We start from the raw sequence: 18,460 nt of genomic DNA on the forward strand, positions 1-18,460 counted from the left end.
CAGACATTGGGTGTATTGTTAAATATTTGCTGAATTTTTTATAAGTTATTTTTGCAATGTTTTATACTTTTTTGTAAATAATTTTGAACTTTTCTCTGGGTGGGGGGAGTTAAGTTAGTTGGAGATAGTTTGATTCTCTCAAGGCTTGCTTTTCAACATTCTTAGGGTGGCTCTTGACCAGAACAGTAGCCTTTAGTCTAGGGCTAGCTTGACCCACTACTGAGGTCATACTCTAGGTGTTCTTCCTAATGTCCTCATATTATGAGATTCTCCACTCTGGCTATTGGAAATATAAACTACTACTGGCCTTGTGTGATATCCAAGAACTTTTCTGTCTGGTCCTTTTCAGAGCTTGCTTGTTTGCCTGGTTTCCTGAAACATGTGCACAGATCAGTACTAAGCTGAAGATTTGAAAGAAACCCCTTCTTTAGGTCTCCAAAGTTCAGTCTCTAGGCAGCATTCTCTTGTCTGGTCTTCTTCCCTGCAGATTCTAGCCACCTTGTCCTCTCCAGATTTGTAACTGTAACCACAGCTGCCCAACTCAGACTGGGAGCTCTGTTTGGGTTTCCTCTCTCTGTAATGCAGACTTAAACTTGTTTTGGGCAGTCAGCTGAAGCAATTATCAGACTCAGCTTGGTTCCATTTCTCTTACGGATCTCTGTCCTGCATCCCTATTGTCCAATGTCTGAGAACCATTATTTCACATATTCTATTTGGTCTTTTAGTGATTTATGGTAGACAGGTAAATCTGGTCCCTGTTACCTTATCCTGGTCAGAACAATATTTCCATCTAATCTACTCCCTATATTTCAACTCTTCATTTAACCAAATAATGTGCTTTATGATATTTTTACTTTCATTACAGTAGTGTTGAATTTAGGTTCAGATATTACATGAGTTGTCATGTCTTTTTAGTGGTTTTTAATCTGGAACATTTCCATACCCTTTGTCTTTGAATGCAATGACATTTAGGAAGAATACTGCTCCTCCCTCTTTACCTTCCCCCCACCCCCAAATCTGCTTGATGTTTCCTCCTGGTTAGATTCAGGTTAGACATTCTCAGTTCAAATGCTGCAGAGGAGATGTTCTATCCTTTTCACAGTGTCTTGTCCAAACCTGCAAGATATCCATCTCTCCTTCCTTGATAATGATAATCTTGTTCACCCATTTTTCCATTGGATAATCACTGCTTTTTTTTTTTTCTTCCCTTGCACCTAACGAGCAATCTGTGGGGAGACACTTAAAGATCACAGATCTATCCTGCCCTTCATTAAAATTTATCCTGGATTTAGCGTCTACTGATGATTCTTGCCTGATCAATCTTTACCATGATGGTTGCAAAATACTCACTTTCCAACTTGAGCTCCACATTCCCAACCTCCCACATTAAACAGTCTTTGGCATTCTGCTGTAAGCAAGAGCCTTCCTTTCTTCCCCATTTATCTATGTATCTATCTAAACAGCATGGACTCATGCATTCCTATTTTCTATTGGTTTATAACTCATTACTGTGCTTAATTAATTTAATGCTCACACTTGGTGTTGAGATTTAGCCAGAGGGAACATCTTTTAATGATGTTTACAGCTGACTCCTCTGTCCTTGTAGCATGTCTCCATTTTTTTCCAATTACCTCCTTACTTCTTGGTATATCAAGATATTCCATGCTTATATCAACCTTGCTCCATCTCAGAAATCAGCCAGAGAAACAGTTTTAAACTGGAACATGAACATCTGACATATACAATAGGCTTTATCCAAGACCATCAGCCTTCAAACAATATTTTTTTAAATATTTTTTAGTTGTAGTTGAACACAATACCTTTTTTATTTTATTTATTTATTTTTATGTGGTGCTGAAGATTAAACCCAGTACCTTGAATGTGATAGGCAAATGTTCTAATGCTGAGCTGCAACCCCAGCCCCCTTCTAGCAAACTTGATGAAAGGATTTTAATCCAGAAGAAAAGAAAAAAATTTCAGGCAACCCAAATCATTTAAACCTAGGTTCCATACTATTAATCATGTAGCACAATAAGTTATAAAGGCACTGTGTATAATATTACCTACAAAACTACTAAAAATGAAAATTTCTGGAATATAAACTGAGTTATACTCTCTTTTCATAAAAGACATTCACAGGTTAGGGCACCCATGGTTAATTTACATGTAATTCTAGATCACAAAAGTCTCATTATCTTAGTCTAGTTTGTTAGCACTTTATAAGCATTAGCCATATTAGATGGCATCAATAATCCAATGTCTTTATCCTTCCCAATACCCATGTTATTTATAATATGACTTTATAAATCTTACTATTAAAAAATATAATGTATATTCCCACATCTTAGGTCTCAGTTCACCATGTGGCTTGCTTTAGGAGAGACTTGTAAAAGCACTTCTGCAATAGGGTCTGTTCTCTTGCACCTCTGCCATTTCTATGAGAAAGTTAACCCAGGAATAAGATGACTAACAGAACAGACTCAATCACTCTTGCCCATCCCAGCTTGGATCAGTTATATCTCAGACATGTGAGTACAGCTTACATCAGCAGAGCTTCCCAGGAAGCTGAGCCCTGTAGATCTATGAAAAAAATAATTTTCTATTGTCATATGCCACAAAAGGCCTTGTGACTATTTGTTATAAGGCCTATACTAATTAATACATCAGCTAACATAATCCACAAATATCCCTTATTAGATAGGTAGAATGAATATCATTGTCCATACTTTACAGATGTGAAAGAATGAGTCAAAAGTCAAGAGATTTTATCACAGTTATACAGCAAGTAGGTGAAAGAATAAAATTTCAGATCTGAGGATTCTAGAGTTCAACTCCAGGATTCTTTCCACTGTACTGCTTAGTAAAGCTGCCTTGAAAGGTGGAGTTTAAGGACATTCCCATGGGAGTCACATGCTTAGTTGAGGGTTTTGGGACAAATAGTTGCTGAGCTATACTTCCATTTGGGTCACCTGAGACTTTAGCTGCTTTACCCTGCCACCTGGAAAGCACCAAACCAGGGCAAAGAGCAAAATGGGTATGAGTAGGCTATATGTCATTGTGGTTGGTCACAGTGGTAGCCAGTTTATTTTCTATTTCTAAAGCTATATTCATTTGAGCTCAACTCACAATTTATTATAAAATAAAAAGCATATCCATGTCATTTTGAATTTGAACTACCTTCTTCATTTTAAAAACAATAATCACCAGACAAAATCAGAATAATGGAATTGTAATTAGGGCCTAAAGTTTAATAAAGCAGGTCTGGTATTATTTCTTCATGTCATCACTCAGGGAAAAAATATTAAAAGGAAATACAAGTTCTCCTTTGTACCACCATTTAAAAAATCATATTTCTTTTATCTTAGGAAATATCAACAATCAGATTTGTTTAAAGTAAACAAATTTGCCAGAAGACTATAATTATCAATGGAATGCCTATTAAATTAGATTTCTGGCCCCTGCAAATGATCTACTCATTAATAATATTCAGGGGAGAAATCTGGGAATTTTTAGTTGTAACAAGCAATTTCAGGACTTTTTTTCCTGCAGATTTCATCCAGGAGCACTTTACCATTGAGCTACATCTCTAGCCCTTACCTTCTATTTTGAAACAGGGCCTCACTAAGTTGCTGAAGCTGGCCTCAAACTTGCAATTCTCCTGCCTCAGCCTCCTTGCTACAATTACAGATGTGCATCACCATGCCTGGTAGTCAAGTCATTCTTAGGCTCATCCAAGTTTGCATTTAGCCAATATAGAGACAAAAAGGAGTTATGTATTAGGCAGTTTTGCATCACTATAATAAAATTCTTTTTTTTCCAAATATTTTTTAGTTGTCAATGGACTTTATATGCAGTGCTGAGAATCAAACCCAGTGCCTCAGACATGCTAGGCAAGTGCTCTATCACTGAGCCACAACCCCAGCCCTATAATGAAATTCTTGACATAGGCTATTTATGAAGTAACAAGAGTCATATTTTGACTCACAGTTTTGGAGGTTCAAGTCCAAGATTGGGTGTCTGCATTGGATGTCAATGATGCAAGTACATGTCAGAGTGAATGGTCACATCATGAGCCATAAAGCAAAAAGCCTGGAAGACTGGGGTACCACAATCCCCTTCAAGGACATGTATTAATGACCAAAAACCTCCCACATCTCCACCTCTTAAAGATGAACAGAACCTCTCAATAGCACCATCCAGTGGACCAAATCTATGGAGGACAGTAATCCAAAACATAGCAGGTTATAAATAGTGATTTTTAAAATAATGAGTTCTAGTTTTGATGCTTTAAGAAAATCATCCAAGCCGGGCACAATGGTGCATGCCTGTAATCCCAGCAGCTTGGGAGGCTGAGGCAAGAGGATCGTGAGTTCAAAGCCAGTCTCAGCAACTTAGTGAGGCACTTAACTCAGCAAGATCCTGTCTCAAAATATAAAAAAGGCCTGAGAGTATGGCTCAGTGGTTAAGCATCCCTGGGTTCAATCCCCAGTACCAAAAAAAAAAAAGAAAAAGAAAAGAACACCATCCAATTTTCCTGAACCTCAGTGTTCTCATCTGTAAAATAGGGACATTAGACCAGCTCTGTCTAAGAGAATTAAATGGAGCTAGCAGAAAATACCAAGACATTGAGGTACTGGTTTTTTATTATGGTAGTATAATAGAATCCCCTGGGAATCTTTTGAAAGTGAATGATGTCCAATCACCTGCCCAGACCAATTAAACAAAATTTCTGGGAGTGGTTCCACATGTTGTTATTTTTTTAGCTACATCACCAGCCCTTTTTTATTTTTTATTATGCAACAGGATCTCACTAAGTTAGTCTCCAATTTACAATCCTCCGGCCTCAGCCTCCCATGTCACTGGATTACAGGTGTGTGCCACTGTACCCAGTATGTTGCTATTTTTTAAATCTCCCCAAGTAACTTTAATTTAAAAAAAAAAAAGCCATGGATACAAACCACTGTTTGAAAGGCTGACTCCAAGCATTATCATCCAGAATGATTAGGGTTAGTCTCCCAGCACTTGTTTGCTTATCTGTTACCTGGGAGGCATATCACCTTTCCTATGGCGACACATAGCTCCTATGCACGTAGGACCTAATATTTTGATTCTAAGGTCTGTGTCTACAGTAAATCATCTGCTATGACTCAGAAGAAAAACTCTCAGATTAACAAAAAATTTTCAAAAATACCCCTCACTGCCAACACTGATGTCACTCTCCAAAATAACAAGGGCCAGTGAAAATTTGTGAGACAGGAAAATATGTGCAAGGACTGAGGAAATTCATTGACGAGATCACCCAGAGAAAGTAGTTCTTTCTAAAATGAATTCCAGGACAGTTTTCATCAGACCTAATGTTAGGTCTGTGAATTTCCAAAGAAAACTCACCTGGTGATTGGTACACTGGGTAGACAGAAGACAGCAGCAATAGGGATTCTGAATTACAGTTTTTGAGTGGGCTGGACTATCATTTGACCTGCACATTCTTTAATCATCAACAGGTCTTTGGAGCATCACAATAGCAGGGAAACTATGAAAGGAAACAGCTGGAAAATGACATCTGACCTTCAGGGTTTAGGAAGGAAAAGGCTATTCTTGAACAGTTGGATTTCATGTTTTAATTTCCTATTCACTTGGTGGTTTTATTTGACATGGTTTCCCAGGGGTACCATTTTTGTTATGGACTCTAAATCTGGCAGACTAGTTCAGCTTGTCTGGCAACCCACATGGCACATACCCAGTGGTCTTTTCCTGGATGGGTTATTTTTTCTCTACTTCGTGAGAAAGTTGTCAGGTAGGTGAAATATGCCTTCCTACCCCCACATGATCCTCCTGTGCCTTTATGGAATTCTCTTTCTCACCTTCCTCAGACACACTATACTCTCTGCTCCCACTTCCCCCTCATAAAACAATAGAAAACTCCCACACACACACACACACCAAGATCTCAGTAAAGATCTTCTGGAATTTATCCATGGATCCCCAAGTTTAAAACTTCTACTCTGACTCAAAATTTCAGATATAAAGCTGGGACAGAGGTATTTTTGGAATAGGGCCCCTGAAACCATGAGAGCAGCTGTGTAAATAATTTGCTAACTAAGACCTGTACCTTGGACACTGTTCATGTGCCCCTATGCATGTTTTTTTTTCTTTATTCCAGACCTGCCCCTAAGGTATCCAGATGGTCCTTAGACCTGTCAGAGCATAAAGGTTCCCAGTGGGCTGTCCAACAGATGAGGCCCCAAGAGTGTCCTCAGGCTCTCTCTGAAAAGCTGAATATTTTGTCAGTGTGGTTTATGGGTACAATCATTGATCTAATAAAGTAGCATGAACTGAGATGTTAAGTCTTAGGAGGCTCTCCTGTTGCTGGCCTCCCACTGTAATACATAGAAATCCTGGTAATGCTCTGGTTCTAAAACAGAGTAAAGAGAGGCTGGGCATTACAAACCGAGCCAGTGAACTGCAGAGTTTACATGCCTAGAGGAAAAATTCAGGTACAAGGATATCCCTATGGCTCCTCTCAAGTTAATCTCTGCAAGTCTGAAAAGTCTAGTAAGGCTCATATGTACATGTATCTGGGTGACACTAGAGCAATTTAATTTCTCCTATTTTTAACCTCCATGGCATCCCCCAAATTCCATAGTCAGTCCTTGCTTCCAGATTGGCTCCCCATTTGCCCACAAGCAACTTTGGACCAGAAGCCATCCCCTTTTCTCACATCTGGACCCCTTTTCTCCTTTGCCATGGGCAAACCAGAACAATTTCCCCAATATTCTCCTTTCTTTGTTTTTCATTCAAGCAAAAGTCACTTACAAGACAATTGGACTTTTTTTGCCATTAACAACCATTAGAAAACACACAATTTCAAAATTTCCAAGAAATCTTGAAAGAAAACAAAATCAATTGTGATTGTCTCTGGTTATCACTGAAATGGGAGTTGCTCATCTCAGGAATGATTCCCACCCAAAGACAGGCTTTAAACTTTCATTTGGCCCTTACATCATGGAGAGGGCCTCTGCACTTCTCCCTCCACTCCAATCTGTGCACATACAGGTCTTGCAAGTGAACCATTGGGAATCACTGGAATTATTTAGTACCTAATCAAGGACAAATTATAATATTTATTGAATGAAAATAAAGAGGACCTATGAATAGAAAACATATTAATCAGAAGGATTTTTATGGGGGGTGGGCATATGGATACACAAACTCAAGGACACCTTTTATGGCTTCAAAGATGAAAATCCTTAATTGTGTCTTTAGCTTTAATGATTTCTTTTTTTATACCAGAAAAATCAACTTGAGCCATGAGCCCTCCTTTGAATACACTGTGGAAATTCTTATGACAGGATATGCATACCCCTGATCAAGATAAGGGTGATCTCATTTTGTGGAACTGGTTTCCTTTTGGTCCATCTCCCTCTTCTGGGACACAGCAAGATTGAATAATTCATGGAGTCAAATGTCTTCTCTCACCTTAGGGTTATTACATAAACTTATTTTTCTCTCAAGACAAGAAAATCTACTTTCTTATACATAGTTCTTATGTTCTGTTTTTGTGACTAAACATTCCCAATACCCCATCAAACAAAAGGATCTCGCAGGGAATAGAAGAACCAAAACTTAATAATAGTATTAGTGATAAATTGAAATTAAATCTCCTTAATGAAGTCAACTTGGGTCAAATCAGTTTTCCTCAGCCATTTTAGCCATTTGCAAGTAGGATGAATGTGTTTAGTTAAATTTTGTAGGGTGTTATTTTTGTTCAAAGTTATAAAAGAAGTGACTTTGATATTAACTGACTTAACCATCAGTAAGACACCTATCAGAATTAAAAATCATGTTTGGCCAACTTGATTTTCTTATTTTATTTTTAATTGATATTTGAAATATGTAAAGAATGCATGCACTATACCATTCAAGGAGTTCAAAAGAATGAAAGGTAAAAAAGTAAGCCTTCGCTGACAAAAGACTGCCACCCCAAGTATACAAAGAACTCTTAGAATTCAACAATACAAAATGAACAACCAAATTTTAAAAATGGTCAAAGGCCTGAACAGATGCCTCACTAAAGACATACAGATGCTAACTAGGCATGTGAAAAGGTGTTCAACATTATATATAATCAAGAAGTTGTAAATTAAAACAAGGAGCTATCACTAAATACTCATTACAATGGCCAAAATCCAAAACACTGACATCACCAAATGACAGCGAAAATATGAAGTAATGGGAGCTCTCATTTGTTATGGATAGGAGTACACAGCCACTTTGAAAGACAATTTTGGTGATTTCTTACAAAACTAAACCTACTCTTATATTATCCAGCAATTGCCCTCCTTAGTATTTACCTAAGTGAGTTGAAAACTCATGTCCACACCATAAACCTGCACAAAGATATTTATAGCAGCTTTATTCATAATTATCAAAATGTGGAAACAATCAAGATGTCCTTCCAAAAGCAAATAGACAAACCGTGGTATATCAACACAATGGAATATTATTTGGCCCTAAAAAGAAATGAGATATCAATCCATAAGGATCCTTAAATGCATGTTACTAAATGAAAGAAGCCAATCTGAAAAGACTATATGATTCCAACTATGATTCTGGAAAAGGCAAGACTATGGATACAGTAAAAAGATCAGTTTGTCAGCAGTGAGAGTGCAGGAAGGAATAAATAGACAAAGCACAGAATTTTTAGGGCAGTGAAACTTTTGTATGATTCTATAATGGTGGATACATTTGTTTAAATTCATAGAAAGTACACCACCAAGAGTTAACCCTAATGTAAACTATGGACTTTTGTTGATAATAATGTTTCAATGTAAGCTCAACCAATGTAACCAATGTACCACAGTGGTATGGAATGTTGGTAGTGGGAGAGGCTGGGGGTTGGGGTAGGAAATATGTAGGAACTCTGTGTATACCACTCAATTTTGCTGTGAACTTAAAACTGCTCTAAAAATGTATTAAAAATAATAATAAAGCAGGCAGATGTTTGCCAAAAAATAAAAAAGTAAACCTTTTTCCTTCTCCTAATCCTGCTACCCTGTCAGGTAGTCAGTCCCCAAAGTCTGGAATGACATTCTAAATCCAAAGATATTTCAAAGGCTTTGTCTAGAAATCTTGCTGATTAAGCCACTAAACTTTTGTTAACTTTTGACAAGTTGAAAGTTCAATGGCCTCTTTTCCTCTAGCAGTGCTCTGAGAGGCTGATGAGGGAATAGTGAAATGGTCAAAAGGTAGGAATTACAGGGTATGAGCATCAAAGAGCATGTATCATCTACCACAAAGGGACCTTTCTGTGATATCTGAGAGGAGACCTCTTAGAACTATGTCCACAATTGATAGATCCAACTAGGAAATTCATGGGTATCAAGAAGTATGGCAATTAAAATGGCTGAAGACTGTTTTTCTTTTACCCTATCCAGTGCTTCCTCTATATGCCCCCTCAATAAAAATCTTTCTGATTAATATGTTTTCTATTTATAGGTCCTCTTTATTTTCATTCAATAAATATTATAATTATATGTAGGGAGGATGATTCTCAGGTTTTTTGAGCAACTAGGAGGATGAAGTTGTCATTTCCTGAGGAGAGGAAGATGGTTTCGTACTGTGTCAACTTGGCTAAGCTGAGACTATGCTTCTTAGAGTTTCCTTCCCTTTAGGCCTGCCTCCTGAACTCCAGACTCATAAAATCATGCATGTTACTAAATAAAAGAAGCCAATCTGAAAAGACTATATGATTCCAACTATGATTCTGGAAAAGGCAAGACTATGGATACAGTAAAAAGATCAGTGTTTGTCAGCAGTGAGAGGGCAGGAAGGGATAAATAGACAAAGAACAGAATTTGGGGGGCAATGAAACTTTTGTATGATTCTATAATGGTGGATACATTTGTTTAAATTCATAGAAATTTTCATATCTGGAAGACAGAATTAAAGCAAAAGCCATTAAACTTTGAAGGTCAGTGTCAGGTACCAGGCACCATTGCGGTTCACATACACTATCACTGATATTCTGGCTTACCTTGTTGGGAGCCAGTAGGTAAGCAGTAGCTGGACCCAAATCCCCTCCATCTCCCACTGGATCTCCTCCTTTAGGGCTTTTCAGACTCCTGGGCCAAGTGTCTGTGTACCTCCATGGCAAAAGGAGTTGCTTCTTTTTCAAGTTACCTGCATCATCAAGGTTAAAGGCATTGAGAACCGGACACAGGCTTGTCCTCAACACTTCCAGTTAGACCTTGTGTGTTCCAGGTGGTCCTTGCTCTCTCTTGCTTCATGTTCCTTTCCTTCCTGGTGGCTTGTGCTCCCAGTGGTATCAGGCTCACTCCCAGATGCTAAGGCAACAAACTTCCATAGACTTCTTCACCAGCTTCTTTTTGTGGCTCCTGTTTCATAACTTTACTCTGATCCTCCAGATGTCTTCTTCTACACCTTTATGTCCCTAGCTTCACCCATGATTGTGAGAGGTTCAATCTCTATAAATAAATGTTATTCCATATCACTCATTGTGATCCAATTCTCTGTTCAAAAATCCACTGATACACGTGAAAAAAGCAAGCTTGGGCACAACATCAGGAGTTTGGTTTGGAAATGTTAAAATTAAAATTCTAATCAGCATCCAAATGGGAATTTCAAATAGGAAGCTTGATGTTTTGAGTCTGTAGTTCAGGGTTGAGGTCCAAGCTGGAGATTAGAAATTTGGGAACCATCAGTGTATAGATAGTCCTAAACCTATGCACCTAGATGAGGTCATTGAAGAACTAAGTGTAAATAGAGAAAAGCAGTAAAATGATCAAGTTTAGGATGTTCCAACATTAAGAAAATGAAGTGCAAAGAATACATACTGAAAGAGCAAATATTGAAAGAAGACTGAAGAAAAGGTATTGAAATGAACATAGGTTTTCAGTTGTTGAATAAACCTAGAAAATGTGGAAATGCTTGCAGGCAGTTTATCAAGTAGATGAACAAAAATTATCTTGGCTAGTTTTTTTTTTTAATATACCCTCTAAAGATTTGATGATGTTTTTGTTTGCATATCTCCCACTGGCCAGGAACTCTCTTAATTAGGAACAACGGCAGGTTTAGAGCATCAGCAGGATAATTCAGGACCAGCCATAACAGCAATTACAGTAAAAACAAAAATAAAATCAGAAAGCACATCTATCATTCAAACAACCCTAGAAATTGAGGTGTTTTATAGGTTGTTGCTGTTTCATTTCTCCAGATCTGGTTTTGTGACACTAACAAGTGGCGATTCATAGCCAGGGACAATTTTGCCTCCAGGAACATTTGGCAATGTCTGGAAATATTTTTGGTTGTCATAAAATCCAAGGGAACAATGTTAGCATCTAATGGACAGAGGCCAGGGATGCTATTAAATATCCTACAATGTACAAGACATCCCCCTGAAAAACGTGAATAATGCAGGTTAAGAAATCCTGACTTAGGATCTGGGTACTTACCTCAGAAAGTAAAATGGAAGTCTTTATAAAGCAATAAAATCATAACAAAATACAACTTTATTTTTCAGAAAAAAATGATAAAAGGATGGATGAGTGGAGGAAAAGTAAGGGAAGATCAAGTTTGGGGAAAGGAATGACATGATATGCAATGGTTATGAACTCTGAAAAGAATTTAGGTCCAATAAACAACACTGACCAGATGAAGAAGCACTGAATGATTGTTTAATAGGAGGTAGGAAGTGATATTCACTCAATCTTACAGAACCACAATGTTCCCTAGGACATGCTTTACTTGTAGCTGGGACCTAATCACAGGAGGAATACATTAAGTCTCAGAGCAAGTTTTGGAGGGTTAACCCAGGATAAGATGAACAAGCAATGGATCTTCAGCTTCTCTACTCTGTGCACCCTGCAGTGCCAAGTTCTCTACTGGTCCCTCTAATTAATGGAAGCAGGGGAGAGTGGCAAAAACCTAGACCTAGATGTCAATGAGTAAAGAACAAGGTAGTTTGCACATTATAAATTGGGTCAACTATGATGAAGGTAAATGAATTTTCTTATTTCATAAGATTTCTCAGCTTGTGTTATCATCCACTGAATAGCCCTAGAGGAGGGCTTCAATTGAGATTTCTTGAAATCAGCCACCAGGCTACACAATGTGCCTCGAAGTTTCAAAGGTTGCTGTGCACTCAGAGTAATTTATTAAAAATTAATTTTGTGTGGACTAGGGTGGTGGCTCAAGCGGTAACGTGCTTGCCTGGCATGTGTGGGGCACTGGGTTTGATCCTCAGCACCACATAAAATAAAATAAAGAAGTCGTGTCCACCAAAACTGAAAAATAAATATTAAAAAAATAATAATTTTGTGGAAAGACTCAGTAATTAGCCAGTTCAAATGAAGGGGATGGGTAAGCCATGAAAACAGTACCAAACCAAAAAATGGATGATGGAAAACAGACACATCCACAGTCTCCTGCAACATTACCTATGCCCTTGCTGCCATGGGGTATGCCCACTGGGGAACAAGGAACAGGCCAAAACCTTCATTTGGGACCTGTTGCCTTTAACAGCTGGGGAAAAAAAGCACATTATCTGTTGTTGCCCACTATACCTGAATGCAATACAATCTCACTTCTCCAATTGTCCAAATACATTATATAGTACATTATCTATATCATAAAAAATGAGTGGCTTTAGATATGGGTTTAGATATTAAGTGTACCCCAAAAACTCATGTGTGAAACAATGCAAGAGAGTTTAGGGGTGAAATGATTGGGTTATGAGAGTCTTAACCTAATCATTGCATTAATCTCCTAATAGGGATTAACTGAGTGGTAACTGTAGACAGGTAGGATGTGGCTGGAGGAGGTAGGTCCCTGGGAGTGTGCCTTTGGGGTATATATTTTGTCCTAGGTGAGTGGAACTCTCTCTGCTTCCTGGTGCCATGTCCTCAGCCACTTTCCTCTGCCACACCCTTCTGTCAGGATGTTCTGCCTCACCTCCAACCCAGAGCAATGGAATTGGCCATCTATGGATTAAGACCTGTGAACCATGAGCCCCAAATAAACTTTTCCTCCTCTACAATTGTTCTTGTTGGGTCTTCTGGTCATAGTAGCAAAATAACTGACTAAAATGGTGGCTGACTCCTCCTGCAACAACTGAGGAGCTGGTCCACCCCATGCTGGGGTGGGCAGATAGCCTGAGATGTGAGCTAAGGGGCAACATTTACACCACACCATGGAACTGCGAAGCACAGAAAACTGGGAGATTCCAAGAAAACAAAATTAATGGCTAGCAAACTGTGACTAACTTATCCACAAAAGTAGCTCTTATATTTTGCCTAAATTCAGACATGTGGAAATTTTTAAAGAGAGAGATAGAATGCATACCAGAAAAGAAACTCTTTTCAAGGTCCTTGAGATAGTTCAGAACTGCCTATTTGTTCAATGGTGATTGGTGTTTACAAAGGAAATCATTTTTGTCTGATTCTGAATGAGAGTCATTTTGCTTCACCTTTGGTGGTGCTGGGGCTCAGTCAGGGCCTTGGGCGTGCTAGGCAAGCACTCACCATTAAACTACCTCTTCAGCCTAATGAGGGCTTTTTAAAGACACTCTTAGTAAAGGAACGTTTAATTCAATTTGATATAATGTATCTACTGTAACATGTAATAAATGCAGTTTTATTGGTACAAAAAAGCACGTTTATTTTAAAAGTTAATATTCAGAGATTCTTTAAACACCTGCCCCCAAACACTAGCAGATATCAAGGCAACAAATTTATTGGAAAACAATATTCCATAAACTGTGGAAGCTTCAATCATACCACTCCAAATCCATCATCAAGACCACAGCTTTAGCCTACACTTTACTGTACTGTCACCAATAGGAATAATTGTTTTCATCGACAACAGATTCAAGGGAACTTTTCAAGGAAAAAGGTTAAATGTCCCTTTACTATCCTGATTGTATTGTATAGACAATAGAGTGACCCACTATATTCCTTTCAAGAATTCTAAAATTCCCAACTCTAACACAAGGAGAAATCAATGGTAAGTGGTTGTGTACAAGAACATCATGATAAGTGTACTATTATAAGAAAACCCTCAGGCAGGAGCTTGCAGAAGAATGCAGTGAGGAATTCTGATGCTTGCACCAAGTGCACGGAGTCTCCATGTACGAAAGAGCTAGAAACACAGACTCATTTACGTGAACTGAACTGATGATGGCTACCAGGGGCAGCCTTAACATGAAGGAAAGACATTCCAAACATAGTAAATCTTGAAGTTCCCACCAAAACAGATTACACCTTACATGACTTTCCTGGCAATTTCATTCCTAGGAACTCTGGAGAACAGTGAAAGTGTCCCCAAAGCATTCTATATTTATTTCCCTTGGTTGCTGGTGTTCTGTGTGTGCTCTTCAAACTAAATGGAAAAGAAAAAATGTGGCCAGCCCCACAACACGCACAACTCTAACGGAAGTGTGGACAGCAGACAGGAAGTGTGGCCAGTGTCTGCAGGTCAGCGGCCGGCAGGTCTGGGCCTGGGCCTGGTCCTGGGATGCATAGGAGCGCGCATGCGTGCTAACAGCCACTTCTTGATCTTGGCCCCTCAGGTCCACTTCCGGCCGACTGAGCACCCAATGTGGCACAGACAGTGGCACAACCAGGTACAGATCTTTTCAGAAATTCCTGGGTGTTTTCTGTAATGCCCCCAGGGGGGTGGGTTTCTTGGTGCCCCTATTGAATGAAGGCTGTTGGCTTCAGGGTGGACTGTAGGGTTTGCAGGATTCAGAGTGATAACTGCCCACACGATTTCCACCTCCCTCCACCAATACACGTACGTTTTTCTCTTCTTTTAGGGCCCCCATTTTATTTTAAAATGCAGCGATCTTTAGAACAAGCTTTGGATCGTGCAGAGGATGTCATTGAAAGTGCCCAACAGAGACCCCCTAAGAGAAAATACTCATCTAGTGGGGAGAAATCTCTACATCAAAAACTTTATGACATTTATGTAGAAGAATGTGAAAAAGAGCCCGAGGGGACGGAGGAACTCAGGAGCAATGTCAACTTGCTGGAAAAGCTGGTTAGGAGAGAGTCCTTGCCATGCTTAGTAGTCAACTTGTACCCAGGAAATAAGGGCTATTCTCTGATGTTGGAGGACAAAAGTGGGTTCTTTTCAGAGACCATCCAGCTGCCTTATGGAGAAGGGGAACTGCTTGAGTACTTAGATGCAGAAGAATTACCACCTATTCTACTGGATGTCCTAGAAAAATCACAGCTGAACATTTTTCATTGTGGGTGTGTCATAGCAGAAATCCGTGACTACAGACAGTGCAGTGACATGGAGCCTTCCACTTACCAAAGCCGGCATATTCTCTTACGCCCCACCATGCAGACTTTAGCATGTGATATAGAGTCCATGACGAGTGATGACCTCCAATGGACTCAGGAAGACAAACTTGCCCTTGAGAGTGAACTGCTCTTAGCTACAGCTGAACCATTGTGTCTTGATCCCTCTGTGGCTGTCACCTGCACTGCTAACAGGCTACTGTATAACAAGCAGAAGATGAATACTAACCCAATGAAACGGTGCCTGAAGAGGTATTCATGGTCCTCTCTGAATCTGCAGCAAGAGCTGTTGCAACATCAGTCTCCCCCTGATCTAAGACTATTGACTGCTTGCGAAAAAGAGGAAGAGGGAAAAGCAGGTCTGAAGCAAGACCTGAGGATGCCTCCAGTTGGATATTGTGTGGACAAGTGGAAAGAAAAATGCTGTGACTTGGCCATACCTTCTCAAGTGGATGTGGAGAAATATGCTAAAGTGAAGGAGTCTTTGGGATCTGATGACCCACAAGCAACAGTCTGGCCAGCTCCTGAGCTAGGAGATAACTTTGGATTTGAGTGTGATGGTGGCAGTCAGCTCTGGGAAACGAAGCTGAGCTTCATGCAGTCACTCAATGATCCGCTTTTCTCTGGCAAAACTGCATCACCTAAAGAGGGCCCATGTGAGATCCAGATGTATCCCCCCCTGGTCTCCCCAGCTGACCATTCACATGGCTTCGTGGAAGGGTCAAAGACTGATGCAGGGCCAGTGAATGTGTGCCAGGAGTCCGTCCAGAGCAAAGTCGACTGTGCAGACAAGATGCCCCACGGTTCCAGTGGCTCAGCCCATCTCATGCAACCCTCTCCAGGGAAAAAGCCAAAGCAGCCTACTGCCAGATGGGTGCAGTCCTCAGTACCAGGGAAGGCATCGAAACCTCGAGCTCTGGCTGTGACTCTTCCCTCCAGCGCAGGACAGACTTTGTCAGGTAACAGTCCTCCTGCACAGCAGGCAAGCAGCTTGCACAGATTCCCACCTCTTGCCCCAGCTCCTAAGAGACGTGGCCTTTATCAGAAGTCTCCTTTAGGTGTCAGCAGAGGAGGAGTAGTGCTTTATCCAGCCACCTGGCCCCCTGCCAGCTTGTCAGAAGGAACCCTGACCACCCGGGGCCCAGTGGGCTCCACTGGCCTAAAGGTCATCAATGTGGTGGGCCCAGTGCAGGGAGCCCAGGTTTTGGTGAGTGGTTCCAACCCTGTGCTGAGCCATTCCACCAGTGCCTATGTACCCATAAGCATGCATCCCAAGGGCCTTCTGCCCCCGAGAGGTCAACTGCGCAATGCACAGCCATGTCCAACACAGTCACCTGCTCAAGCAGGTGTGCAACTGATTTTAAATAACACTTCGGGTCCTGTAACTGTCTTCCAGCTTCCACCTGGTTCCATCATTTTGAACCCCCAGCAGCAGCAGCCCCAGCAGCTGCAGCCTCAGCCCCAGCCCCTGCCCCAGCCCCAAGTTTACCAGTTGATTCCACAGCAACAGCTTCAGCAACCCACAACTGCTCCTCCTCCACAGGCAGGGCCACAGGCTTCTGTGCCAGGTTCAGGTGGTCAACAGTGGGCCTTGCTGGCCCCGCAAGCTGTTGTCATTAACCTAGCTCGAGGCAACAGTGTTCTGCAGCCCCAGTCAGCTATGTTGTGTCAGCTTGGCTCTGGTCAGCAAACACCTAGGCAGTGCCTTCCTCCACAGAGATTCCAGCTCTCCCCTGCCCCTCAAGGGCAGCACCAGCCCCAGCCACTGCCACAATGTCTACAGCTGAGACTGGTGCAGTGCCCCGTGTCTGTGACCACAGCACCCACTCTGACAGCTCAGCCACGTGGGTTTGGGCGCACAGCAGGCCAGGCAAAAGATAAAATGAGGAGTGGCACCCCAAAGTTCTGAGTCTTGCTTTGGTTTTCTTCTCTTTTTAAAAACACACCAGCATTGAGCCAAATCAATTCCAAGCTTCCACTTCATCTGTGGTATTTTTAATGTGTCAGTATTTGGCATTTTAGAGTATAAGCTTTCGGACAAAGCACAATCCCTTGATTTTTGCATATAAACGGGGATGGATTTAAGAAACGGAGATTGTCTTAAGTTATTCTTTTAATTGTTGTTGACATGATTATTTTTATTCTATTTTTATGATTATTTAATTCTATTTTTAATGTGTTCCCAAATCCAAACTAGGTGCAGTTGAAACTCTTGAAGCTTATAATCTCTCTGAATGAGAAAGTTACAGTCAGAATATACCTCGAGTTAACATTTTAGAAAATGGCTGGTTTTTACATTTTTTGTGAAAAAAATAGAACACAGCTTACTATCTTAACATTTTTAAGGTGCTTTTTACTGTGGTATTAAGAACATTTTACGTGGTTGTGCAACAGAACTCTAGAACATCTTCATCTTGCAGAAATTAAATTCTGTACTACCTAATACCAGCTCTTGATTTCCTCATCCCAGCCACAGGCGGCTCTCTGTCTCTAAGAATTTGAGTACTGAGACGACTTCATGTAAGAGACATTATACCATGTTCATCATTTTGAGACTGGCTTAATTCACTATTATAATGACCTTTAGTTTCATCCTTGTTGTCCCATGTGACAGGAAGCTCTTTGCTTTTAAAAAAGAGTTTTCTTGGACATAATATGTAACATAGGAGAAACTTCTTTTAGAAAATTGTAGTTGGTACTTGTTTAAGATGTCTTGCACAATGTATGAGATGTAATTGTTCCAAATCCAGGTTGAAGAAATAAAGTCAAAAGAAATTACAACAAACCAAAGTTTGAGTCCACCAGAGGCCTTCAGGCCATTGACTGTCTTGGTGGCAGATTTGCTTGTGTGACAGCCCTCAGCCCTTTCAAAGGCTCTCCCTGCACTCAGTGCCCCCCTGCCTTGCAAAGCCCAGCTCCCCTCCTACAGGCCCTGTCAGTGGTCTTGAAAAGGCACTTCTGGGACATCTTGTTGTCTCTGTCTTTATAAGGTTATTTACATTTTTAGAACACTAGGTTACTTGCAAAGAGGTAAATAAACATTTGAAAATCTGTTTCATTTGTTTGCTTTTAAAATGCCTGAAGCTTTCTCACAAGGTTAATTTGGCCTTCTTTTTTCTTTCTTGTCCTTTCTTTTTATA

The 18,460-nt window shown here is 40.2% G+C and overlaps 1 protein-coding gene across 1 annotated transcript; it reads left to right on the forward strand.

The window, feature by feature from the left end:
* The first annotated feature begins 14,834 nt into the window (after positions 1 to 14,834).
* Positions 14,835 to 17,874, forward strand: LOC101977395 (transcription factor SPT20 homolog). Its single transcript, XM_021732920.2, has one exon. It carries the CDS (start codon positions 14,851 to 14,853, stop codon positions 17,227 to 17,229), a length of 2,379 nt encoding a protein of 792 aa, XP_021588595.2. The 5' UTR covers positions 14,835 to 14,850; the 3' UTR covers positions 17,230 to 17,874.
* Positions 17,875 to 18,460: the final 586 nt, after the last annotated feature.

Source organism: Ictidomys tridecemlineatus, chromosome X (genome assembly GCF_052094955.1).
Source record: "Ictidomys tridecemlineatus isolate mIctTri1 chromosome X, mIctTri1.hap1, whole genome shotgun sequence".
Classification (NCBI taxonomy): domain Eukaryota; kingdom Metazoa; phylum Chordata; class Mammalia; order Rodentia; family Sciuridae; genus Ictidomys; species Ictidomys tridecemlineatus.

What these genes read in the sequence shown, in the direction of transcription:
- LOC101977395 (XM_021732920.2), top strand. Translation starts at nt 14,851, where the DNA reads ATGCAGCGATCTTTAGAACAAGCTTTGGATCGTGCAGAGGATGTCATT.